The sequence below is a fragment of the Chinchilla lanigera genome, unplaced genomic scaffold, assembly GCF_000276665.1.
Source record: "Chinchilla lanigera isolate Chin_1 unplaced genomic scaffold, ChiLan1.0 scaffold00083, whole genome shotgun sequence".
NCBI classification, from domain to species: Eukaryota; Metazoa; Chordata; class Mammalia; order Rodentia; family Chinchillidae; genus Chinchilla; species Chinchilla lanigera.
Window position 1 is genome coordinate 3,177,104 of NW_004955484.1, and position 21,551 is coordinate 3,198,654.

The window sequence follows — 21,551 nt, forward strand, 5'->3', positions numbered from 1 at the left end:
ACCCGGCCGGCCTCACCGACGCCGCCCCGCCACCCCCTCCCGGGGCCCCCGCTGGAACCCGCCGGCCAGCAACCGAGGCGCTCCTCTCGTCGAGCCTGAGAAAAGTACTCCATCGAGGCCCAAGCAACCTCTACATTTTAAAAAGCGGGAAAACAAAATCCTATCAAAAGCAGAAGGGATGGGGATTGACCGGCCGCCGGCCCGCCTCCCAAGGCCATTGATTGGAGGAGACGGGTCCCAATGCCGGAAGTTCTCCTTGAGTCGCATGATTGGCTAGGAGACACAGAAGCTCCGCCCGACTGCAGCGTTGATTGGTGCCAGGCCCGGGCCAGCCCCCAAAGTCTCGTGATTGGCGGAGGACAGCAAGCGCTCCCTAAACGGCAGCATGATTGGTCCAGGCCACGCCGCCTGTTCCCGATTGCCTGGCGACGCCCAGGCGAGGGCCGGGCCTCAGCGACGCGCGGCTGAGCGAGAAGGGTCGCTGCGAGCCCAGCTCAATTACCTCGGTAGACCTCGATCTTGCTGGCCTTGGCCAGCATGTCGATGATGTGGGCCTCAAAGTCCGCGTCGTGCACGCCCGTCTTCCGGAATTCGCCCGCGTACCGGTTATTCTCCCAGTAGTGGTGCCAGTTGCCGCGGCTGTCGGCCCCGAAGCCGTACACGTTCACCTGCAGGGAAGGGCGGCGGGGTCACCGCGCCTGGGCACAGCCCGGGAGGCCGGAGGCACTTCGGGGACGCAGGGGACATCCAGGCCCGGCCCGCGCTCCTTTCAGCTCTCCTTCCTCTCCAACCCTTGTCAACTTCCTCCTTTCTTTAGTTTTGAGACAGGGTCTTACTATATACGTACCCCAGGCTGGCTGCTAGCTTTGTGTCCTCCTGCCTCAGCCTCCAGAGTAGCTGGGATTACAGGACTTCGCCATCATGCCCAGCTCTATAACTTCCCTTTTCTTTTTTCAGTCCCTGACCCCCGCCCTAACTTCCCTTTTTAAAATGGAGTACTTTTAGTATTTGAAATCTGGTTAAGTATTACAGAAATGGGTTTGCCAAGCATGAACACTACCCCCATGTCACAGGAGCCCTGGCCATTAGTGAAACGTGGTTCTTGTAATGGCTAACCTGCTGCATTTTTAACACACAATAAACCCAGGGCAGCCGGGCATGGTGGGGAGCCGGGCATGATAGCACATGCCTGTAATCCCAGCACTCAAGAGGCCGAGGCAGGATAATCAAATCAAGTTTGAGGCCAACATGGGCTCCATAGTGAGTTCAAGCCCAGCCTGAACTACACAGTGAGACCCTGTCTCAAAAAAATCAAAATAAATAAATAAATAAAATAAAAGAATAAGCCTAGGGCTAAGGGTTGTGGCAGGCAATCAGCTCAAATTACCATTTGGTTGCTATCTTATTTGTGATTATTTTTTTCGTTAGGAGGAATATCAAACATGGTAGTAGCATTCTATTTCATTTTTCAATAAGTTTAACTTTTTTTTTTTTTTTTTTAAGAGATGAGGATTCATTATATTACCCAGGTCAGCCCTGAACTCCTGGGTTCCAGGGATCATCCTGCTTCAGCCTCCTCTGGAGCTGAGACTAGGTGCCACACCTAGCTATAAATTTACCTTTTTATTTATTTTGGCTTTTGGACACAAGGTCTTGCTATGTAGTTCAGGCTGGCCTTGGCCTCACTATATACACTAGACTGGCCTCAAACTCTCTGTGATCTTCCTGCCTCAGCCTCCCTAGTGCTGGCATTACAGGTATGCTAATGCCACCAAAATTTACCTTTTTAATGAAGTGATTTCAGATTTAGTATCATCATGAAAGTAATAAAGTTTGAGAAGTGCAAATCTATACTTTACAGCTTAGAAATGGGCGTGGGGGGACTGAAGCCCTGTTTTTTCTCTACAAAAAATATCCCTCTGCTAAGACCGGAGAAGGGCAAGGGCAGCTTCAGTTCCCTCTGTTGCCCAGTCCTGCCATTTCCGCGGCACCCTGGGGCCCACCCACCTCATCGCACACGTGCAGGGCGAAGAAGAGCACCAGCATCCCCGTGGAAGGGTACCGCCCATGATGCTCCGTCCACCTGTCGTGGATGTACTTGAAGAAGGCTGGGTTGTAGATCTGGACCTGGGGGGAGGGATCAGCAGGCCCGTGAGGGGCGGGGCGGGGCGGGGCCGGGCTGCAGCAGCTTCTGCCAGCGCCTTTGACTCTGCTCAGGGCCCAGGTGTGGGTGCTCCGTGGTCCCGTGGGCCAGGCAGGGCAGCCCAGAGGATCCAGAGGGGATCTGGAAGGTTCCAGAAGGGCACTGGGACACCCTGGGTAAGGGCAGCACTGGTCTCAGGAGAGAGGGAGACGAAGAGGGGAGGGGTGGGAAGCTGACCTTCTCTTTGTCCACTCGAAGGAAGGACTTCACTGGCGCGTAGGTGCTGCAGACAGAGAAAGAGAACATTTCAGAGACACCGCTACCCTTCGGCACTGATCACACCATCAACTTGAAGATCTTCGGAATATAGAAATGTTCTAAAATTAACTGTGATGGTTACACCACTCTAGGAATACGGTAAAAAAGTCACAGGATTGTATACCTTCAATAGGGGAGCTCTACAGTAAGTGAATTATATCTTGATAAAGCTCTTGAAAAGAAAATACTTGGTGCAAGGCACATGCATGCCTGTACTCCCAGAATTTGAGAGGCTCAACTTGCTATGAGTTCAAGGCCTGCCTGGGCTACATAGTGAGTTCAAGGCAAGCTTGGACTCCTCAGTAAGACCTTGTCTCAATCAACTAACCAATGAAAATAAAGTAAAATAAAATTTAAAAAAAACTAGGAGAATTGGAATTCCCATGATTCCAGCTGTGACGGGGCAACGGCACCGAGGTAAGTTCTCAGAACGCAGAGCCCCGAGTGTGGAGGCACCTCCTGGAGAGATGACCGACACCACACTGCTCCCTGCCTTCTGACGACAGTCCTCAGATGCCCCTTGCAGGGAGTGGGGCTGAGCAGCTGTGCCGCTAACCCACCGCCCCAGGGCGCCCCCTCACGGGTCTCCTCAGCCATATGTCCAATGAGAATTCTGCAGTCTGTCCCCAAGACCCCCCCGCAGTGCTCCTGTCACCCACGCTCCACTCCCAGCCCAAAAAGGGCCTCACAATCGGATCTGCCCTGTGGACAGGGCACTGGCAATCCACAGCAGATCCAGGGCCTTGAAGGGCACCAACACGAAGCTGACGTTGGCAGGCAGGTTCTTGGCACTCTCAGGGTACATGAAATGATGCGTAGTCCGGCTGCCAACATCCTGCTCAAAGCCCACGGTTGGCGCCTGATTCATCCTGCAGGGGAAAGAGAGCGACATGCAGAGAAACTGCCATGGAAACTGATACAAGATTCTTAGAGGCTGGGTGTGGTGGCGCACGCCTGTAATCCCAGCACTTGGGAGGCTGAGGCAGGAGGATCTTTGTGAGTTTGAGACCAGCCTGGGCTACAAAGTGAGCTCAAGGCCAGCCTGAACCACATAGCAAGACTCTGTCTCAAAACTACCCCCCACAAATTTTTTTCCTTAGGGGACAATAAGGTGCCATCCATCAAAAATGCAAATGATTGAGAATAGTTAATGATTTTTCAATAGGTCACTCATGTATAGCTCTATTTATTTTCTTTAGAGGCCACTTTGAAGATACCAAAATATAGTACAACTCTTGATAATCTCTTTTGTCTCTAACTCACTATTATTTGTCTATCTCTGTTCCTGAGAAACTATTTTGTAGATAACAATATGTAAAACGATAACCATTGATAATTTCCTACCATTTTGTCTGTAATTTGGTAAGCCCCCCCTATTATTATGTTATCCTTCTTTTACTCTTTAAAATAAAATAAAATAAAATAAATGCAAATGAATGTATACTGTGACTCAGAAATTCCATTTCTATACCTTTATCCTGTAAATATGGTTGCAGAGATGTGCAAAGATGTGTACAGGCTATTCAGTGAATCCAAGAACAAAGAACAGATTAAGAATGCCAGGCATGAAAGTGCACGTCTGTAATCCCAGCACTAGGGAGGCTAAGGCAAGGAGGATCACCTACAAGTTTAAAGCCAGTTGGGGCTACACAGTGAGTTCAAAGCCTGCCTGAATTATAGACACCTTGCCTCAAAAAACAACAAAAACAAAGAGGCCAAGAAGGCATCCCATCCTTTCCATGGTACAAAATACTGGGTAAATACAATCCAAGCTGTCATATTTGGGGAGCACCTTACATTGCAGGTGAACCTGCTCTGAACACAAAGCTCTTGGTCCTATCTTCTGACCCTCCTGTCTCCTGAGTGCCATCTGCGGAATCAGGACTACCCAGCGGGGGTGACCAGAACCCAGTCCTCAGCTGCGAGCCGAGTCCCTGGGGCCTCCTCAGCTGCAGTACCGGTTCTGTAAAACCAGTGCAGATGTCGCCGGTCCTGAAAGCGGCTGCGGACTCCTGTGGTGTGGGTGCCCACGCTGTCTTCCTGCTCCTCGCCCAGCGATGGAGCACGGAGGCCAGACCTGTGCGGTCAGGATGCCCCGCCCCTCTAGTCAGTCACTGTGTCTCCCACCTCCCTTTCCCATCCCTGGGGCTCTGGAGGGTTCCTTGGGTGGAGGCCAAAGAGTCTAGAGAATGTTTTTTTCCCTCCCAGTACTGGATGGGACTAAACCCAGGGCCTTTGCACTCAGCTGCATCCCTAGCTTTTAATTTTTTTTTTTTTTTTTTTGAGACAGGGTATTGCAAAGTCATTGCCCAGGCTGGGTATGAATTTGCAGTCTTCCTGCCTCAGCCTCCCAGAGTGCTGGGATTACAAGTGGGCACCACCAGACCTGGCTGAGTCTCTGTTCTTAACCACTCAGTTCTAGTCTGGTTCAAGCAGATCCCTAGAATCTTCCTGCAGAACCTACAGGGCTTCATGCCCAGAATAAGGATCTAGACGCTGCCTCTGTGTCATGGATCCAAGACCTCAGAGGAAATGTCCTTCTGCCTGCTGGGCTCTCTCAGTATCTTTACCCTCCCCGAGAAAGGCTGCACAGGCTGGGAGCTGCAGCAGCTCCACACACAGGCGCAGGTGTCCTGCAGCCACCACAGCTACAGTCTGTGCCTGCCTTCTGCCTTCCGCGGGCTCTGCGGGCAGCAGTGCCGCTGGAGAGGAGCCTGCACAGTATGCACCGTCTGCGCTGGCAGGGACGTTGCTCAGCTGCTTGCAAGAGGTAGGAAACTGGGCCAGCGACCCCACGCTGGGCACAAGCTGGCTCTAGGTTCATGCGGGTGAAGCTAAGAAGCAAATTTCATCTCCCCAGAGCCAAGAGCTAAGTCCGCCCTGCAGAGCAGAGGGCTGCACTGTGCCAGGCTGGCTTCTGGGACCCACTGCCTGCCTTCTCACTGCCCCAGCAGCCAGGGGTCTCTCTAATGTCTCCCCAGCTCGTGTGTGGGAAACCCCTGCCTCTCAGCCCTGTGCGTGGCCCTGTGCACCAAGTGTCAGGAGGGACACATGCAGGGCGGGTGGATACACACTCTTACTTAGTCGCAGTGTCGGGCTGCCTTGGCCTTTTCCTTCACTCGTACATTTACAGCCTGCTATCCAGGCCTGCGGTAGGCACTGCAGATACACTGATGGCCGGCTGAGGCAGGAACAGCCCACCTCCATTTGGAGGAGTCCATCTGGAGGACTTAAAGAGGTGAGCCAGGTGTGCTAGCACATGTCTGTAATCCCAGCACTTGGGAGGCTGAGGCAGGAGGACCGCTCAGAGTTTGAGGCCAGTGTGGGCTTCACAGTGAGGTCAAGGGCAGTCTGAACTACACAGTGAGACCCTGTCTCAAACGGAAAAAAAAGAGGAGGCAGGGGAGACGGTTGGAGGGGGGCATCAGGAGGCAGGGCCCCCATCTCATTGGAAGTGTGGCTCTCCCCTGCAGAATGTCACACTGGTCAAGGATTTAGACAGGTCTATAAATAGAGTCGGCCCCACCACCACCTGACTGCTCACAGACCAACAGCCAATAACAATCTGGGTTGCTCCACCCCATAGGTGACTCTGAGTCCACTCCAAAACGCCACACCTCACACTGGCTCCTGAGCGGGTAGCACCCGTGTGTCCTAAGTGTGCAAGGCTCTTGAGGTTAGACAAACGACCCGGCACTTCCCAAGCACCCCGAGGTGCCCCATCAAAGCTCCCCTCAGCCCTCAGTGAAGGGGACACACTGGACATCTGACGGTGGCTCCCTGGGCTCCCTGAACGCCCGGGACTACACTGGAGGAAGGGAGGCTGCGTTCCCCAACCTCAGCAGCCTCTCTGGGGGACAGAGCCCCTCCCGGCTCCCATCCTGTCCCCCTCCTGTTTGAGGCATCGAACACTGAGTGGAGGATGGGGATGATCCCAGGTGGCTCTGGGGAGCTGGGTGCGGTCTAGTACCCTCTCCCCTCAACCCAGCACATCTCCCAGCTCGAAGAAGGCCTTGCAGGAATGTGGAAAGCCTTGGGGACACACTGCTGCCGGTGTTGCTATGGAGACAACAGTTTCTAAGACAAAGCCCCTCCTTCCACCTCCTGGGAAACCTGGTCTTTCTTCGATGCTCATCCTAAGAGGTGCTTGGTAAAAACCAGGTGTTTTTGGTATCTTTTCTATTTGTCTTTTCTTTCTGTGGCACGGGGGATTGAATCCAGGCCCCTGAGCAAGCCAGGCAAGCACCTGACCTCTGAGCTACATCCCTAGTCCTGGCTCTGAATTTGTAATCCTCTTGCCTCAGCCTCCCGAGCACACGTCTGCCACTGTGCCTGGTATTCTCTTTTTTCACCTAGTCCTGGAGACTGAAGCAGCACTGCGCTGCATCCCAGCCGTTTTTTACTTTGAGACAGAGCCTCACCGCATCGCTAAGCTGCCCAGGCTGGGCTTGAACGTGCCATGCTTCTGCCTCAGCCTCCCAGGGTGCTGGGATTCCAGGCGTGCACCACCATGACTGGCATTATCTTTATCCTTAAGGTGGTTCTTTTACCACAGAGTGGTGGTGAAGGATCCCCACCGTGGCCTATCCTGTCCCCAGCCACGTCAGGGTCTGAACCAAGAGAACAGCCATGTGGAGCCCCTGAGTCCACCCTGTGTTCTTTCAGGCCCAGGCCGCCCTTGCTTGGATCTCTGCCTGCACAGAACGCCCTCCCAGTTTAACTCCCCTCTTCCCCACTCCCGCCGCCCCTTTCTTCTCTCTCTTTTTGAGGTACGGGGACTAAATCCTGGCTTCACACACACACGAGGCAAATGCTCTGCTACTGAGCTGGATCTCTAGACTTATCTCTACACTTTGTATTTGGAGATATGGTCTCCCGGTTGTCTGGGCTGGTCTCAAACTTGTGATCTCTCTGAGTCACTGGGACACAGGCATGGACATGCGCCCGGCTTCCCTCCTAGCCTTTCTTTGTTTGGGGCTGGGCAAGGATGTCCCTAAAAGCTTTGTGAGGATGGAGAGAAGGCCAGAGGCCCAGAAGAAACATGGGACAGCTCCTCTTCCTGCCTACCCAGAACATCGATTTTTTTTTGGTCTTTTTGATACAGGGTCTCACTATGCAGTTCAGGGTGGCCTTGAGCTCACTTTGTAGCCCAGGCTGGTCTTGAACTCCCAATGATTCTCCCGCCTCAGCCTCCTACGTGCTGGGAGTACAGGCGTGCGCCACCACGCCTGGCCTGGATATTGATCTTCCATAGCCCGCCAGCAAGAATCCCCTGTTGCTGTCACGAAAGATGCCAGCTGGGGTGGAAGCCTCATATCTGGCCTAACTGCTGAGAGGATGACACACAGGTTGGAACGGGCGCTGGTGGGAGTTTTCAACTCTTGCCAAAGGAATTCGGAGCCCTGGAAGCTGGCGCAGGCCTCCACCAAAATTTAGATTTGGAACGCTGTCACCTGCCCACCCTCCCCAGACAAGGGAGCCCTTGGCCTGTCCCTGAAGGCTCCGGGTCTGCTTCCTTGGCAGCCCTGGCAGCTGGCAGCTTGGCCTGTGACAAGCAAGGCTTAGCAGTTGAAACCCCGCCCTGAGACCCGGCCTGGCTGCCCCATCCGGCAGGGGCTCACCTCATGATGAAGTTGTGCCCGTCCACGTCTTGCCCGTAGCCGGAGCCCCGCAGGTTGCCCGAGTTCCCCACCACGGCACAGCGCCGGCACTGCTGCGGGTCGCGGGAGCGATAGGGGTTCTCGCCAGGCACGATCTGGAACAGCTTCGCCAGCACCTCGTTGGTGTTGTGTGACTTGAACTGGGGCTGCAACATCTGTGGCGGGGAGAGGGCCATGAGCGAGGAGGAAGCCAGCCGAGGGGGCGGGGCTCCCTGAGCAGGGAGGATCGCGCCCTCCCACCCGGTTCCTAGCGGGCCTCACTTCTTAGAGATGGGCACCCTGCCAGACAGAGGATCCTTGACCCCGAGAGAGAGCGCTCAGCGTAAGGCTGTTACTCCGCACTTTCCTAAGGGACCCCACAGGTCTGCGCCTCGCAGCACTTTCCCTCGGCTCCTTCCTAATCGCCTGTAGGGGGCACCCCTGAGTCTCAGACGCATGGCTGGGGTCACAGAGGCCCAGTCCGGAATAAGGCACATGAACCCTTTCAAAGGCATACGGATTTAATAAAATTGGTCCCCTACACCTCCTGCCACCTGCTGGAACCCAAACCACTAGGTCAAAGAACATAAAATGAGGTGGGGGAGCAGTCCAGTGCTTATCAGCGCCAGGCAGGTGACTGGCATGGTAGAGAAGAGCGGCCCACAGTGACAGGACCCCACGCACCCTATCAAAAGAGCAAATGCAGAGGTGGCTCGGTGGCAAAGCATTTGCCTAGCATGTGTGAGGCCGAGTTTGTTCCCCAGCAGTGAAGAGAGTGACGACAGAGTGTGTGAAAGAGACAAATTCAGCTAACTGTTTTGGTCCATACAAGAGAAGCTAAACAGAATTTTACATAGGATATCTTGATTTCTTTCTTTTCTTATTTGGTTTTTTGAGACAGGATCTCACTATGTAGTTCAGGCTGGCCTTGAATTCCTGGTATGTGCCAACACAGCTGGGTGTTTCTTTTTGTTTTTCCTTTTGGTTGAGACAGGTTCTCACTATGTAGTCACGCTGCCCTTGAACTCACTACATAGCCCAGGATGGCGTCAAACTCACAGCGATCTTCTTGTCTCAGCCTCTCAAGTGCTGGGATTACAGGCATGCGCCGCTATGCCTCACTGACCAGCTGTTTCTAATGGAACTACTTTACAAGAACTTAGTAAACTGTACATGGCCCATAGCGAGGGCTTTAAAATACTGGCACCTCAACCCAACCCCATGAGTCTGTGGACAGGCAGGAGCTCCTCAAGGACCAGAGATCTCTGGAGGAGCCTGGCTATGGGAAGCAGGGAAACATGTCAACTAAGGGACATGTCCAGTGCTCTAACAGCCGCTGGGTTTATGCCCGTGAGGAGGAGGCCTGTCCTACTCCCAAGCATCCACCTCTGCCCAGAGTCCAGTTCTGACTCTACGTGGCCACACTGAGATGATGCCACCTCAGGCAGACGCTGGCCACTCTCAGAGCCTTGCGTTTCCCATAAATGGAGGCTGTGACTACAAGCAGCAGGCAGGAATCTTCCAGGCTCTGGTTGCAATAAGGACCTGGGAGGCACCTAGGAGCCCCTGCTTTGCAGACCCAGGTCCTGGGTGTCTCTGAGTCTGGGCCAGAATGAAGGACCTGGGGTTTTCTGATAAACCTGTCACACAAGCTCATCCTCACAGTGTCCACAGCGTTCCTGACAGCAAGAGAAAGAAGAGTCACCCTGCTCCCATTTTCTGACTGGGGAAACCAAGGACTCGGCGTTGCTCTCCAAGCGGGGAACGTGAGCAGCCTACAGGCTCCACCTCGGCCCAGACAGCAACCGGGTGGCACTGCAGCCTGCGGAGGCTGCTCCAGAAACGATGGGCTCTGGGCAGAGGGCAGTAAGAGAAGCAAAAAGATGCCAGGACCTGAAGACTGGGCAGACCTCAACCTCCCTTAACCCCGAGGGTAGTCTGCAAGGACTTTTTAATCTCAGCCTTGAGCAGTCTTTCCGGCAAACGTAAAGAACCAGGAGCAGCTCCGGTGGTATTCATAATTACTCTGAGCCAGCGCACTCGCAGTAGGATATTTAGTTTCAAGATTTAGTTCCTGGGGTCTCCTAAGAGGTCCACCGATGCAGTGGTGTCAGCCACACCACCACACAGAGGCGCTGGCTGGGGCTGAGCGTGGGCTGCTCCTTTTCTGTCTGACCTGCCTGGGCCAATAGCTATTTCTTATCTGTGCTGAGCTCCTATAGGCATCGAAAAATACTAGTTCTCTCTCTATTTTCAGGCCAAAGCTCACTTTGCCCTTCAATAATTTATGATCCCACAAGCAGGCCTTCCACTTTGTTAAGATGCTACGGTCCAGAAGACAGAAAGCCCAAGCCATAGAGGGGGCTCTAACAGTGACTCCAAAATAAGGTGACCGGGTCCTAGAGAGGAGACAGCAAAGGGAAGGCGGGAGAGCCACGGGTCTCACCATCCACCACCTCTGGACATCTGGAGGGAGGTCCATGTTCTCGCGCGTCCAGACGGGGGAGATGTTGCTGTCAAAGTGGCTGTCAAACCAATCGGAGGCGCCGGTGTCACCCATGCAGCGGCGGCAGGCACAGCTCTTGCCGGAGAGGCCCTCCTTGCTGAGGCGCTGCAGGCCAGCATAGCCGGGCAGCAGCTTCACCCGGTGCGTCCCGCCCAGGGCCCCGGAGTCCAGGTAGGGCAGGGTGGTCATGCTATGGTGCGAGTAGGTGAACAGCAGGGACATGATGAACACCAGCAGGAAGGCCACCGAGAGGAACCACACCCGCAGGGAGCACTTCATGGCTTTGGCGGGCAGGTGGCTGTCACCGCGGCCACTCCTTCCCCAGTCCACCGAAGGGCTGGCCACGGCGCAGCCTGCCTGCTCGGACAGTACGTGCAAAGGGCATAGGGGCGCGTGCTGTGGCAGGAGACCCTCGCCAGCCGTCCCTCCCTCTATGTAAAGAGAAAGCTCGCTGGCAGGAGTGGCACCCCTGTCCCTGAGCCACGGTGGCCCCTGCTTAGGGCTTCATCGGTGTCTCTGTCACTAGCTGGGCCACAAGGGCTCTGCTTCTCCTGCCGCCCTGGTGAGGGCGAGGTCAGTCCATGCCAGCTCTCTAGTCCCTTGAGATCGCCGGCTGTCAGCTCCGGAGTTTCCCCTCTTTGGTGGCTTGAAAAGGTCCAGTGTGGAGCAGTTGGGGTCCTTGTGGCTCATGAGCAGACGCTGAGGCAGGCCCTCGTGCCCCGCAGCGGGGAAGCCCCGGAGCTCTGATCACAGCAGAGCGCACTCAGGTGCAAGGGGCCGCATTCCCTGCGAGAGCCCTTCCCAACCTGGCTGCCAGGGCAGGGGAAGCAGGCTCCCCTCCCCGTGACAGAAGGGAACCCAGAAGCCCTGTAACTGCCGCAGAGACCAAGATCTCCTGGTGCTGGCTTCCACCCCACTGCGTCCCATCCAAGTGCCGCTCTCTTCATCCAAGTGGCGCTCACACTCCAGCTGCCACGGGGCAGGGGTCACGGAGCACCTACTCCTGCTGTGGGGTCCTCCGGGGCTGGGAACAGCTGCTGCTCGCCGAGCACTGCATCCAAGCCAGCTGGGTCAGCAGAGTGTGCGGAGCGCTCCCCACCAGGGCCCAGGCCTCCTTCCTGGAGCTGCTGGTCTGGGCTCGGTGGCTGCCCCGAGGCCAGTCTGTCCTGCCGAAGCTCGCGCCAGCAGTAATCCCCTGGCAGGTCCCCCTCACTCGTCAGGCGCCAGGCTGCCGCAGCACGACCCTGGAACTGCGGAGAGGAAAAAGAATGTGCAGAGAAATCACACAAACACACAGGCTCTCCCCGCCCCCGCCCCCAAGTCTCAGAGGGGCCAAAGCTAGCCGGAGACAAGGCCCACTTAATCAGAGAGGGGACGAAAGAAAGGGCTCTCTCCTCTAACTAGGCAAAGACGGCGTGCTCTCCTGACTCCCAGACCTCAGGGGGCTAGATCGGCCCAGCATCTTCACTTATTAGCCAGAAGGTAAACAAAACCTACAGTAAATCGATTTTCCCAGAGTAAGTTGTGCTGAAGTACTAGGTTCAGTGCAGTTTGCGTGGTAACTTTCAGGTGAAACTTATTTTACTTTTTTTTTTTTTTTTTCCCAAACTCACAACCTCACGCTCGCCAGGCAGGTGCTGCACCACTGAGCTATATCCCCTGCCCTTTCAGGTGAACCTTACAAGAAAACAGCTCAACAGCCGGGCGTGGTGGTGCATGCTTTTAATCCCAGCACTCAGGAGGCTGAGGCAGGAGGATCGCCCCAAGTTCAAGGCCAGCCTGAGCTACATAGTGAGTTCAGGCCAGCAAGACCCTGTCTCAAAAAAAAAGAAAGAAAAGAAAGAAAAGAAAAGAAAATATAGCAGGGGGGTGGGGGCGGGGGCGCTGGAAGTTTAGCTCAGTGGTGCAGTGCCTGCCTGGCAAGCATGAGGTCTTGAGTTCAGTTCCTGGTACCACCCCCCTGAAAAAAAAAACAGAAAAGAAAATGGCCCAGAGGACCTAGGGGACTGAACAGGTCTCCCCAGTACAATGTGCTCAGGGGCCTCCAGTAAAAAGGGAGGGCTAGGCCCAAGTCCCGCAACCTAGCCCTCTTCTCTGGCCAGTGTGGATTATATGGGAGACGCTTTCAGGATGGCACAAACACAGGTGAACTATGAACAATCCTCCTGATATGGGTGCGGTGCGGGATCCAGCTGTGTCAGGAGGCGCAACTGCCAGACGCAGGACCCAGTGGCCAGCCCTCCAGGCGGCTGCCTTCTGTTATATCTCAAGGGTGAAATGAACACCGGGATCTCTGGTAGGGCGGAGACCCCAAGCTGCCCTGGCGGACAAGAACAGGGAGAAGAGGCCACCTTTACAGTATTTGGGTATCGGCCTTGAGGAAAGGAACTTGAATCCATGCCTTGGCAATCTCTTAACACTATCTCCTCTCCAAATCGGCCCACGCTAGCTCTGACCCAGCCCCTAGGCCTGGAAGCCCTGCGCCCACTCCCTCTCCTGGTTGCAAGCTCCAGCCAGCTTTGCTGGGGTTCACTGGCTGCTGCTGCCAGCTGCACAGGTCTCTGAGGCCATGTGTTCAAGAGACTCAGCTGTCTCCTCCATTCGTAGTAGCTCAGATTTCTGGGGCAAAGCCAAACCACAAAGCCATTAGGGAATGGAACCATCACGCTGCAGGGAGATCCCTCAGGGGGAGGGAAAGGATGCACACAGAAGAGAAAGAACTGGATTCCTTCACTTACAAGTCATGACCTCAGGAGCAGCGGTGAGCTTTGAGCCTAGGCCCAGCAAACTCCAGAGCCTGGGATGGGCCAGGGCACAGGAAGCGGCCTGGTGCTCCTTGAGCTATGCAGGGGCAGAGGGGAGAGGGAGGACGGACGCAAGCCGGCTTCCCAGGGTCACAAGTGAAGCTTCACCACCAGCAGCACTGACTCAAATGTGCTTCTTCCGATGTTCTCTTTGGCCACTTAGCAGATCATGATCTACGAGTGGCCTCTGGCTGAACAGAGGATTGGGAAGAAGCCAGGGCCAGCTCTCCCTTTGCCTTTTTCCACAGCCAGTGTAAGGAAAAGCACACAGGGGTACAGGGTGCCGCTCCCAGACTCCTGGACCCAGGAGAGCCCTCCATGGTGTATGAGTCCCTGGGAGGCAGTGATTTTGCAGACCAGGCAAGTGACAGAGGAGTCACCTTTGGGGAGACCTGGTTTGTGGGTGGCAGCTCCACTGTGACACTGTGAAGGCGGGACTTGGTCAAAGCTGGCATAGGAGGCTTCCAGAGGAAACATCTCAGCCAGAAACGTCACTAACTCCTGGGGATTCTAAAGCAACACAGGGGCATCTGAGGTAACTGCACGGCTTTACTGAAGAGAGGAGAATGCCTAGTTCAACGTGTTCAGGAAAAGCAGAGGACTGAAGTCCCTGGCAAAAGCCCTTGCTCCCGGAACCCCATGTCCAGGATGTGACTGGGAGCGGAAGCTGCTCAACTTGTCTTGAGGACAAAAGGCAAAAGGCCTTAGAGGCCTTGAGGACAAAAGGCCTTAGAGGCCTCTGACCCGCATTAAAAATCCAGCAGTCACCCAGAGCTGGCCCTCTTGTCTCATTTCCACCTGTGGCCCACTGCCTCCCCAGGACTTCTTCCTTTTACTCTGTTCCTGCCAAGCCCATGCACTACCCAATATAAAATGCTGAGGGCAGGGTACACATTTTGCATCAGCGTCTGCTGCCAATGAAGGGAAGCAGGCCTGTACTCCTGGGTTCACCCCAAAGATACCCAGGAGCCAGCACCACATGGGGGCATGGGGGAGAACAGGATACACCCAGTGCAGGCCGCAAGGAGCTTACAGTCGGGGACCACAAAGACAAAGGTGGTTACCACGTGCTGTACAGGGAAATGACAGACCTGCAAGAGGAGAAAAGAAACCAAAAGCTTTGGGAAGAAACCAACCTGGCCTATTAAAAGCATGATATGGAGCTGGGGTGCGGCACAAGGCCCTGGGTTCCATCCCCCGCATCCCAAAGCAGAAAAGAAAAGCAAAAGAAAGAGAGCAAGACATCGAGCGAGCACAGCATTAAGCCAGTTTGTGAGAGGAAGCCAGGAGGCTTGACCAGGATTTGTTACAAATGTGATGGGTGGGTTCTGAGAAAGAACGTGTCATGACCTGATTTTGACTTTAAAATGGATCTTCAGACTAAACTGTTTAAAATATTCCCAGGGTCAACACTTTGGAAAGAATGTGAAGTATTAAGAACAGTGAGGTCTGGGCATGGTGGCACAGGCTTGTAATCCCAGCACGCAGGAGGCTGAGGCAGGAAGATTGCTGTGAGTTTAAGGTCAGCCTGGGCTACAAAGTGAGCTCAAGGCCAGCCTGAACTGCATAGGGAGATCCTGTCTCAAAAAGACAAAAAGGAAAAGAAAGAAAGAAGGAAAGAAGGAAAGAAAAAACAAAAAAGAAAGAAAAAGCGAGAAGCTAGCATGGTGGCACATGCCTGTGATCCCAACACTTGGGAGGCTGAGGCAGGAAGATTGTTGCAAATTTGAGGCCAGCCTGGGCTACATAGTGAGTTCAAGTCCAGTCTGAACTACATAGTGAGACCCCGTCTCAAACAAAGAAAAAAGAAAAAAGAAAAAAAAAAGAACACTGAGGAGCTGGGTGCAGTGCTACATACTTACAATCCCAGTACTGTAGGAGGCTGAGGTAGGAGATTGCAAATTGGAACCCAGTCTGGGGAACTAAACAGCTCAGTGCAAAGGCCTTGGGTTCAATTCCCAACAAAACACACACACACACACACACACACGGAACAGTGACACGCATGGGTGGCAATGGAAACGGGTATGTTTTGGAAGATAACCTGACATTACTTAAAATGGACATGAGTATATCCCCATGGGGGTGTGTATGTGTGCTGTTTTAAGGCAAATTAAAAAACACCTTCTTGGGCTGGGGATATGGCTCAGTGGCTGAGCTCTTGCCTTACATGCACAAAGCCCTGGGTTCGATCCCCAGCACCACAAAAACAAAACGAAACAAAAACACCTTTCTCACAGAAAATATGGTGTCTTCGTAGAATGGAAGACCACAAAGTCCTCTCAGTCCTGGGTTTATTTCGTGACTGCCCAGGGTCTTGGCACATGTCCTCAGAAATTGTTTTCCCTCAGGGTTGGGTTGGTTGGGAAGTAATGGTTTCTCACCCCAAGGTGGATTCTGTCTTCTTGTCATACTAATCAGAGTTAAAGATTAAGCCAAGGGGCTGGGGATTTAGCTCAGCAGCACAGCACCTGCCTGGCAAGTGCAAAGTCGTGAGTTTGATTCCTGGTACCGGAAACACCGCCCCCCACAAAAAAGTTTAAGCCAAACCCAACAACAGGATTAAATGTACCATTTCATTTCCTCCCCAGAACTCACTCAGGTGACTCTTGTCCCCCACTTGGGATGACCCCCTCCTCTTTTGTGGTACTGGGGCCTAAACCCAGGGCCACTCTACCTCTGAGCTACATCTCCAGTCTTTGTAGTTTTTCCTTGCGACATAGGATCTTGATAAATGGCCCAGGAATGCACATGCCTGTAATCCCAGCACTGGAGAAGCTGAGGCAGGAAGATCACTGCAAGTTCAAAGCCAGCCTGAAATCCATAGCAAGACCCTGCCTCGTAAAATAAAATAAAAACTAAAAATCATAGATAAACAAATGGCCCAGGCTGGCCTCACACTTGTATTCCAAAGCCTCCCAAGTAGCTAGGATTAAAGGGCCCTCTTTTTTGTAGTTTAATTCACATACTATGAAATGCAGAGATCTTTCAATACAAAGTCTGACAACAGGGCCGGGGATATAGCTTGGCGGCACAAGCACCTGCCTGGCAAGCGCAAGGTCCTGAGTTCGATTCTTGGTACCAAAAAAAAAAAAAAAAAAAAAAAAAAAGACAAAGTCTGACAACTTTTACCTATGTGCTCATCGATGTGACCACCCTCTTTAGAACACAGAACTCTTCCCCCATCCCAGGATTCCCTCTGCTCCGTGCTGTAGCTGCCCCTCTGCTTTTCTGAGCTGTGGCACCAGAGAGGAGCTGTCCCTGCTCCCGCGCCCCTCGGGAACACGTGCAATGTTGTCACCATGATGTTCTGGAGATGCATTCATGTTGCTGTACCAAACGCTCAGTTCTTTTCCAGGTCTGGACACTGAGCTGCTCCTCGTTCTGGGTTATTACTAAAACTGCCATGAATCCCCTGTACCGGTCTTTTTAGTGGACACATACTCTCCTCAGGTAAACACCTGGGAGAGGAACAGTTGGGGTCCTAGGGAAGGTCTATGTTTAACTTTACTAGAAGTGATCAGATGATTTGCCAAAGTGGTTGTCGTGCTTTACATTCCTACCAGTAATGTATGAGAGTTTCATTTGTTCTACAACCTTGACGTTTTCAATCTTTTAATTGTAGGCGTTCTGGTGGGTGTGTATTTCTCTGTCTTTCCACTACCAGATGTACATGTGCAGCAGGAGATATGTGTAAGAATGTTCTCAATCGCACTGTGTAATACTTTTTTTTTTTTGTCTTTTTGAGACAGGGTTTTGCTATGTAGCTCAGGCTGGCCTTGAGCTCACTTTGTAGCCCAGTCTGGTTCTGAACTCTCAACGATCCTCCTGCCTCAGCCTCCTGAGTGCTGGGATTACAGGTGTGTGCCACCACAACCGGCATCACTGTTATACTTGACAACTGCAAATGACCCAAATGCCCATCAAAAGAGAATGGCTAAATTGTGGTACATTTAAGACATGCTTAAAAATGCCTGAACTCCGGTTTCAGACATCAACAGGGACGAATATGACAAAAATATGTAGAGCAAAAAGATTAAATCATGGATGACTGCCCACAGCATGAATCTGTGAAAAGTTTAAAAATATTCCAAGATAAGGAAGACATTGTTTATGCTATATGTATAGATAACAAAACAATACCGGAAATCCCGGGAGCTACTTGGAACTCAGGAGCTTCCTCTGGAAGGGGGAGGAAGGTAAGTAAAATCAAGGAGCAGCCCACAGAGACTTCGGGAGCACTGGGTAATATATTACCTTTAATCCTAGTGGGAGACTCAAGAGTCATTTTTATGTTCACTCTCTAAAGAGTACATATATAAACTAGATGTGCCTATAATCCCAGTACTCTGGGAGGCTGAGGCAGGACAATAGCAAATTCAAGCCCACCCTGGGCAACTAAGCAAGACCCAAGACCCTGTCTCAAAATAAAAAAATATCCAGGCATGGTGGCACATGCCTGTAATCCCAGCACTCGGGAGGCTCAGGCAGGAGGATTGCCATGAGTTCAAGGCCAGCCTGGACTACAAAGTGAAGAAAAAGAAAAAAGAAAAAGGAAGTATATGGCTGGGGTCAGATATGATGATGAACATCTGCAATCCCAGGGCTTGGGAGGCTGAGGCTGAAAGATCACAGTGAGTTCAAGGCCAGCCTAGATTACATAGTGAGTTCAAAGTCAGCCTGAACTATAGTGAGACCCTGTTTCAAAAAACAAACAACCCCGCCTCCCAGCTCAAAAAAAGAGCTGGGAATATAACTCTCATTGTGTTGATCCTGGCTTTAAGGCCTAGTACTGCAAAGAAAAAAAAAAAACAACCCACATACACACATACTTTATGTGTGATGCATTTCATAATAAAACCTGAATCTGGGGGAAGGGGTACTGGGGATCAGACTGAGCGCCTCACAGTGGTAAGGCTAAGCACACGCCTTACCACTGAGCCTTTGGCTTCTTAAAAAATATTTTTGTTGTTGTTAAAACATGTTTGTTTGTTTGTTATGTTTTTGACACAAAATCTTTGTAGCCCAGGCTGGCCTCAAACTTGCAGTCCTCTTATCTCAGTCTCTAGCTGGGACTATAGGAATGTGCCCCTCCTTGGCCTTAAAACACATTTTACTGTGCTGGCTGAGCAGGGGACCAGACAGGCGTGCTGGCAGTGCTGGGTGGTGGAGGCGGGGAACGCGGGTGACAGGAGAGAGACAGGAATCGGAGAGGCACTGAGGCTGTGGCCGGAGCAAGCTGGCGGATGTGGATACCATTTGCTGACACAGAAAAGACAGGAAATTTATAGGTTTGGGTGGGAAAAATATGACTTCTGTTTGTGATGGGATAAATTCAGAATGCTTTTTAGACTCCCATGTGCAAATGACAACAGGCAGTTGGACACACATCTTAAATTCCGGGATGTGGGCAAGCAGCGGGATACATCTGAGAGTCATCAGGGCACAGTCCATTTTTAAAAGTATAGAACTAGCTGGGCGTGGTGGCACATGCCTGTAATCCCAGCACTTGGGAGGCTGAGGCAGGAAGATCATTGCAAGTTTGAGGCCAGCCTGGGCTACAAAGTGAGTTCAAGGCCAGCCTGAACTGCATAGCGAGACCCTGTCTCAAAAGGACAAAAAAATAAATAAGTAAATAAAATAAAAGTACAGAACTAAAGAAATGATCTAGGGAGGGGCTCACTTACAGGAGAGAAGGCCGCCCACGGTGTGGCCCAGTGCAACCTTCACAAGGCCTGATGCCAATGAGCACAGGAAGGGACACTCGTTTTCTCAGGGAAACAAACAGCCCGGGCCGTGGTGACTGGCTTCTGCCACCCCAACACTCAGGGAGGCTGAGGCAGGAAAACAGAACCTTTAAGCCCAGTCTGGATGACTCAGTGAAACACTGCCTCAATAAAGATAAAGGGGTGGGGGGAACAACTGCAGACATAGCTTTGTGCAAAGGCCCTGAATTCAATCCCCCAAACCAGAAAAACTCACCCAATCAAGATACTAATTCCTGTCTACTAGGGTGGCTACAATAAATAAGAAACGGTCGCCATCAAACACTGCTGGTGGCAATACTGAAATAGTCTGGCAGTTCCTCAAAAGGTTAAACACAGAATGTCTTATGACTAACAAAACAAAACAAAAAAAGAATTATCTTATGGCTCAGTAATTCCACTCCTAGATATATACCCACAAGAAATAAAAGCATACATCCACAAAAAAACTTGTACACGCTGGGTGCAGTGATATCATCTGTAATATCAGCTACATGAAAGGCTGAAGGACAGTTGCAAATTCAAGGTAAGCCTAGGCAGCTTAGCAAGATCCTATCTCCAAATTTAAAAAGCAAGGAATGTAGTTCAGTGATAGAGTGCCCCTAGGTTGTATCGCCAGTATCATCACACACACACACACACACACACACACACACACATACATATACACACACACACACACACACACACACACACAAAAATGATTTATACCAGCACTACTCATAATAGCTCTAGAGTGGAAACAATGCAAAGTTCCATCAACAGATAAAATTAATAAACAGAATGTAATATAGCTGTGCAACAGAATATTACTCAGCCATAAAAAATAAAAGGAAGAGTTCTGATACATCTTAGTATATGCATAAACCTTGAAAACATTGTGGTAAGTGAAAGAAACCAGTCTGAAAAGGCCCCACATTGGATGATTTATATAAAAGTGTCCAGAATAGCCAGGCATGCTGGAGCATGCCGGTAATCCCAGTACTCTGGACGCTGAGGCTGGAGGGTAGAGCGTCACTGTACATTTAAGGCCAGCCTGGGTTAGTGAGAACAATGCCAGCTTGGAAAACATAGCAAAAGAGCTTTCTCAGGGAAAAAAAAAAAAGCTGATTGTGATGGCACATGTCTGTCACCCCAGCACTCTGGAGCCTGAGGCAGAAAGACCACTGTGAGTTCAAGGCCAGCCTGGGCTACATAGTGAGACCCTGTCTCACTCAAAACAACAATAGCAAAAATCCAGAATAGGCAGATCTATAGAGATACAAAGTAGATTGTTGGTTGCCAGGGCCTGGGGTTGGGGAAGAGGGAATAACTGCTGCTGGGGTGGTTTCCTTTCCAGGTGATGAAATGAACTTGTTTGTGGTGACATCTGCACAACCATGTGAACAGATTAAAAACCACTGAGTTACCAGGGCTTGGTGATACACTGCTGTAATCCTAGCTATTCAGGAGGCTAAGGAAGGAGGATGGACGTTTTAAGCCCAGCCTGGGCAACTTATCAAGACCCTGTCTTAAGATAAAAAATAAAAAGGGCTGGGGTATAGCTCAGTGTTCCCTGGGTTCAATCTCTAGTACCAAAACAAACAGACAGACAAACCCCACTGGCTTATCCACTTCAAGTGGGTGAACTGTATAGTATGTGAATTATATCCTAATAAAAAGTGCTATTAAAAAAAGAAGGAAGGAGCTAGGGGCAGTGGTGCATGCTTGTAATTTCACCCAAGGTAAGAAGATCGCAAGTTTGAACCCAGCCCAGGCAACTTAGCAAGTCTGTCTCAAAAAAAAAAAAATGTCTGGGGATGTAGCTCAGTGCACACACCCCGGGTTCGATTTCCAGTACTGAAAATGGGGGGCAAGAATGTAAGAAAGGGGCACGGCGGTGTGAGGGTTATGTCGGGAGCTACCGCACAGTGTGTGTACGCTGATGGGAATTAATTCACAAAGAAGGACAAGTTCACGATGTAAGGAGGAGGCTGAGGAGCAAAATCCTTGCACAGCAAGAGGGGTCTGGGATGAAGAGCCCACTTGGGGAAGGGTTACCTACTAGCCAGAGGCAACGCTATGGTCTGTGTGTGCGTGTGTGTGTGCACGCACGTACTAGGAATTGAACCCAGGGGCTCATATCCCTTGCGACAGCAACTTGCTAAGTTGCCCAGGCTGGCTTTAAACTTGTGGTCCTCCTGCCTTAGCCTCCCGAGTGCTACAGGTGTGCACCATGCCCTGCTGGTCTATATATGTATACATGCATTCCTTCCAAGCCAGCCGTGGTGGTATACACCTGTAGTCTCAGTTGTGTGGGAGCTGAGGTCACTTGAGCCCAGGAGTTTAAGGTCAGCCTGGCAACACAGTGATGCACCCCGCCAAAAGAAAATCTCT

At 51.9% G+C, this 21,551-nt stretch overlaps 1 protein-coding gene across 1 annotated transcript in view; it reads right to left on the bottom strand.

Moving 5' to 3' along the window:
- Positions 1-21,551, bottom strand: part of St3gal2 (ST3 beta-galactoside alpha-2,3-sialyltransferase 2) — a gene marked incomplete in the record, with an annotated part of 54,220 nt that overhangs the window by 890 nt on the left and 31,779 nt on the right. The window contains 6 exon segments of the mRNA XM_005403478.2: positions 1-668; positions 2,008-2,127; positions 2,381-2,426; positions 3,151-3,330; positions 8,083-8,276; positions 10,547-11,856. Of these exon segments, the coding sequence (XP_005403535.1) occupies positions 495-668; positions 2,008-2,127; positions 2,381-2,426; positions 3,151-3,330; positions 8,083-8,276; positions 10,547-10,885 (1,053 nt within the window).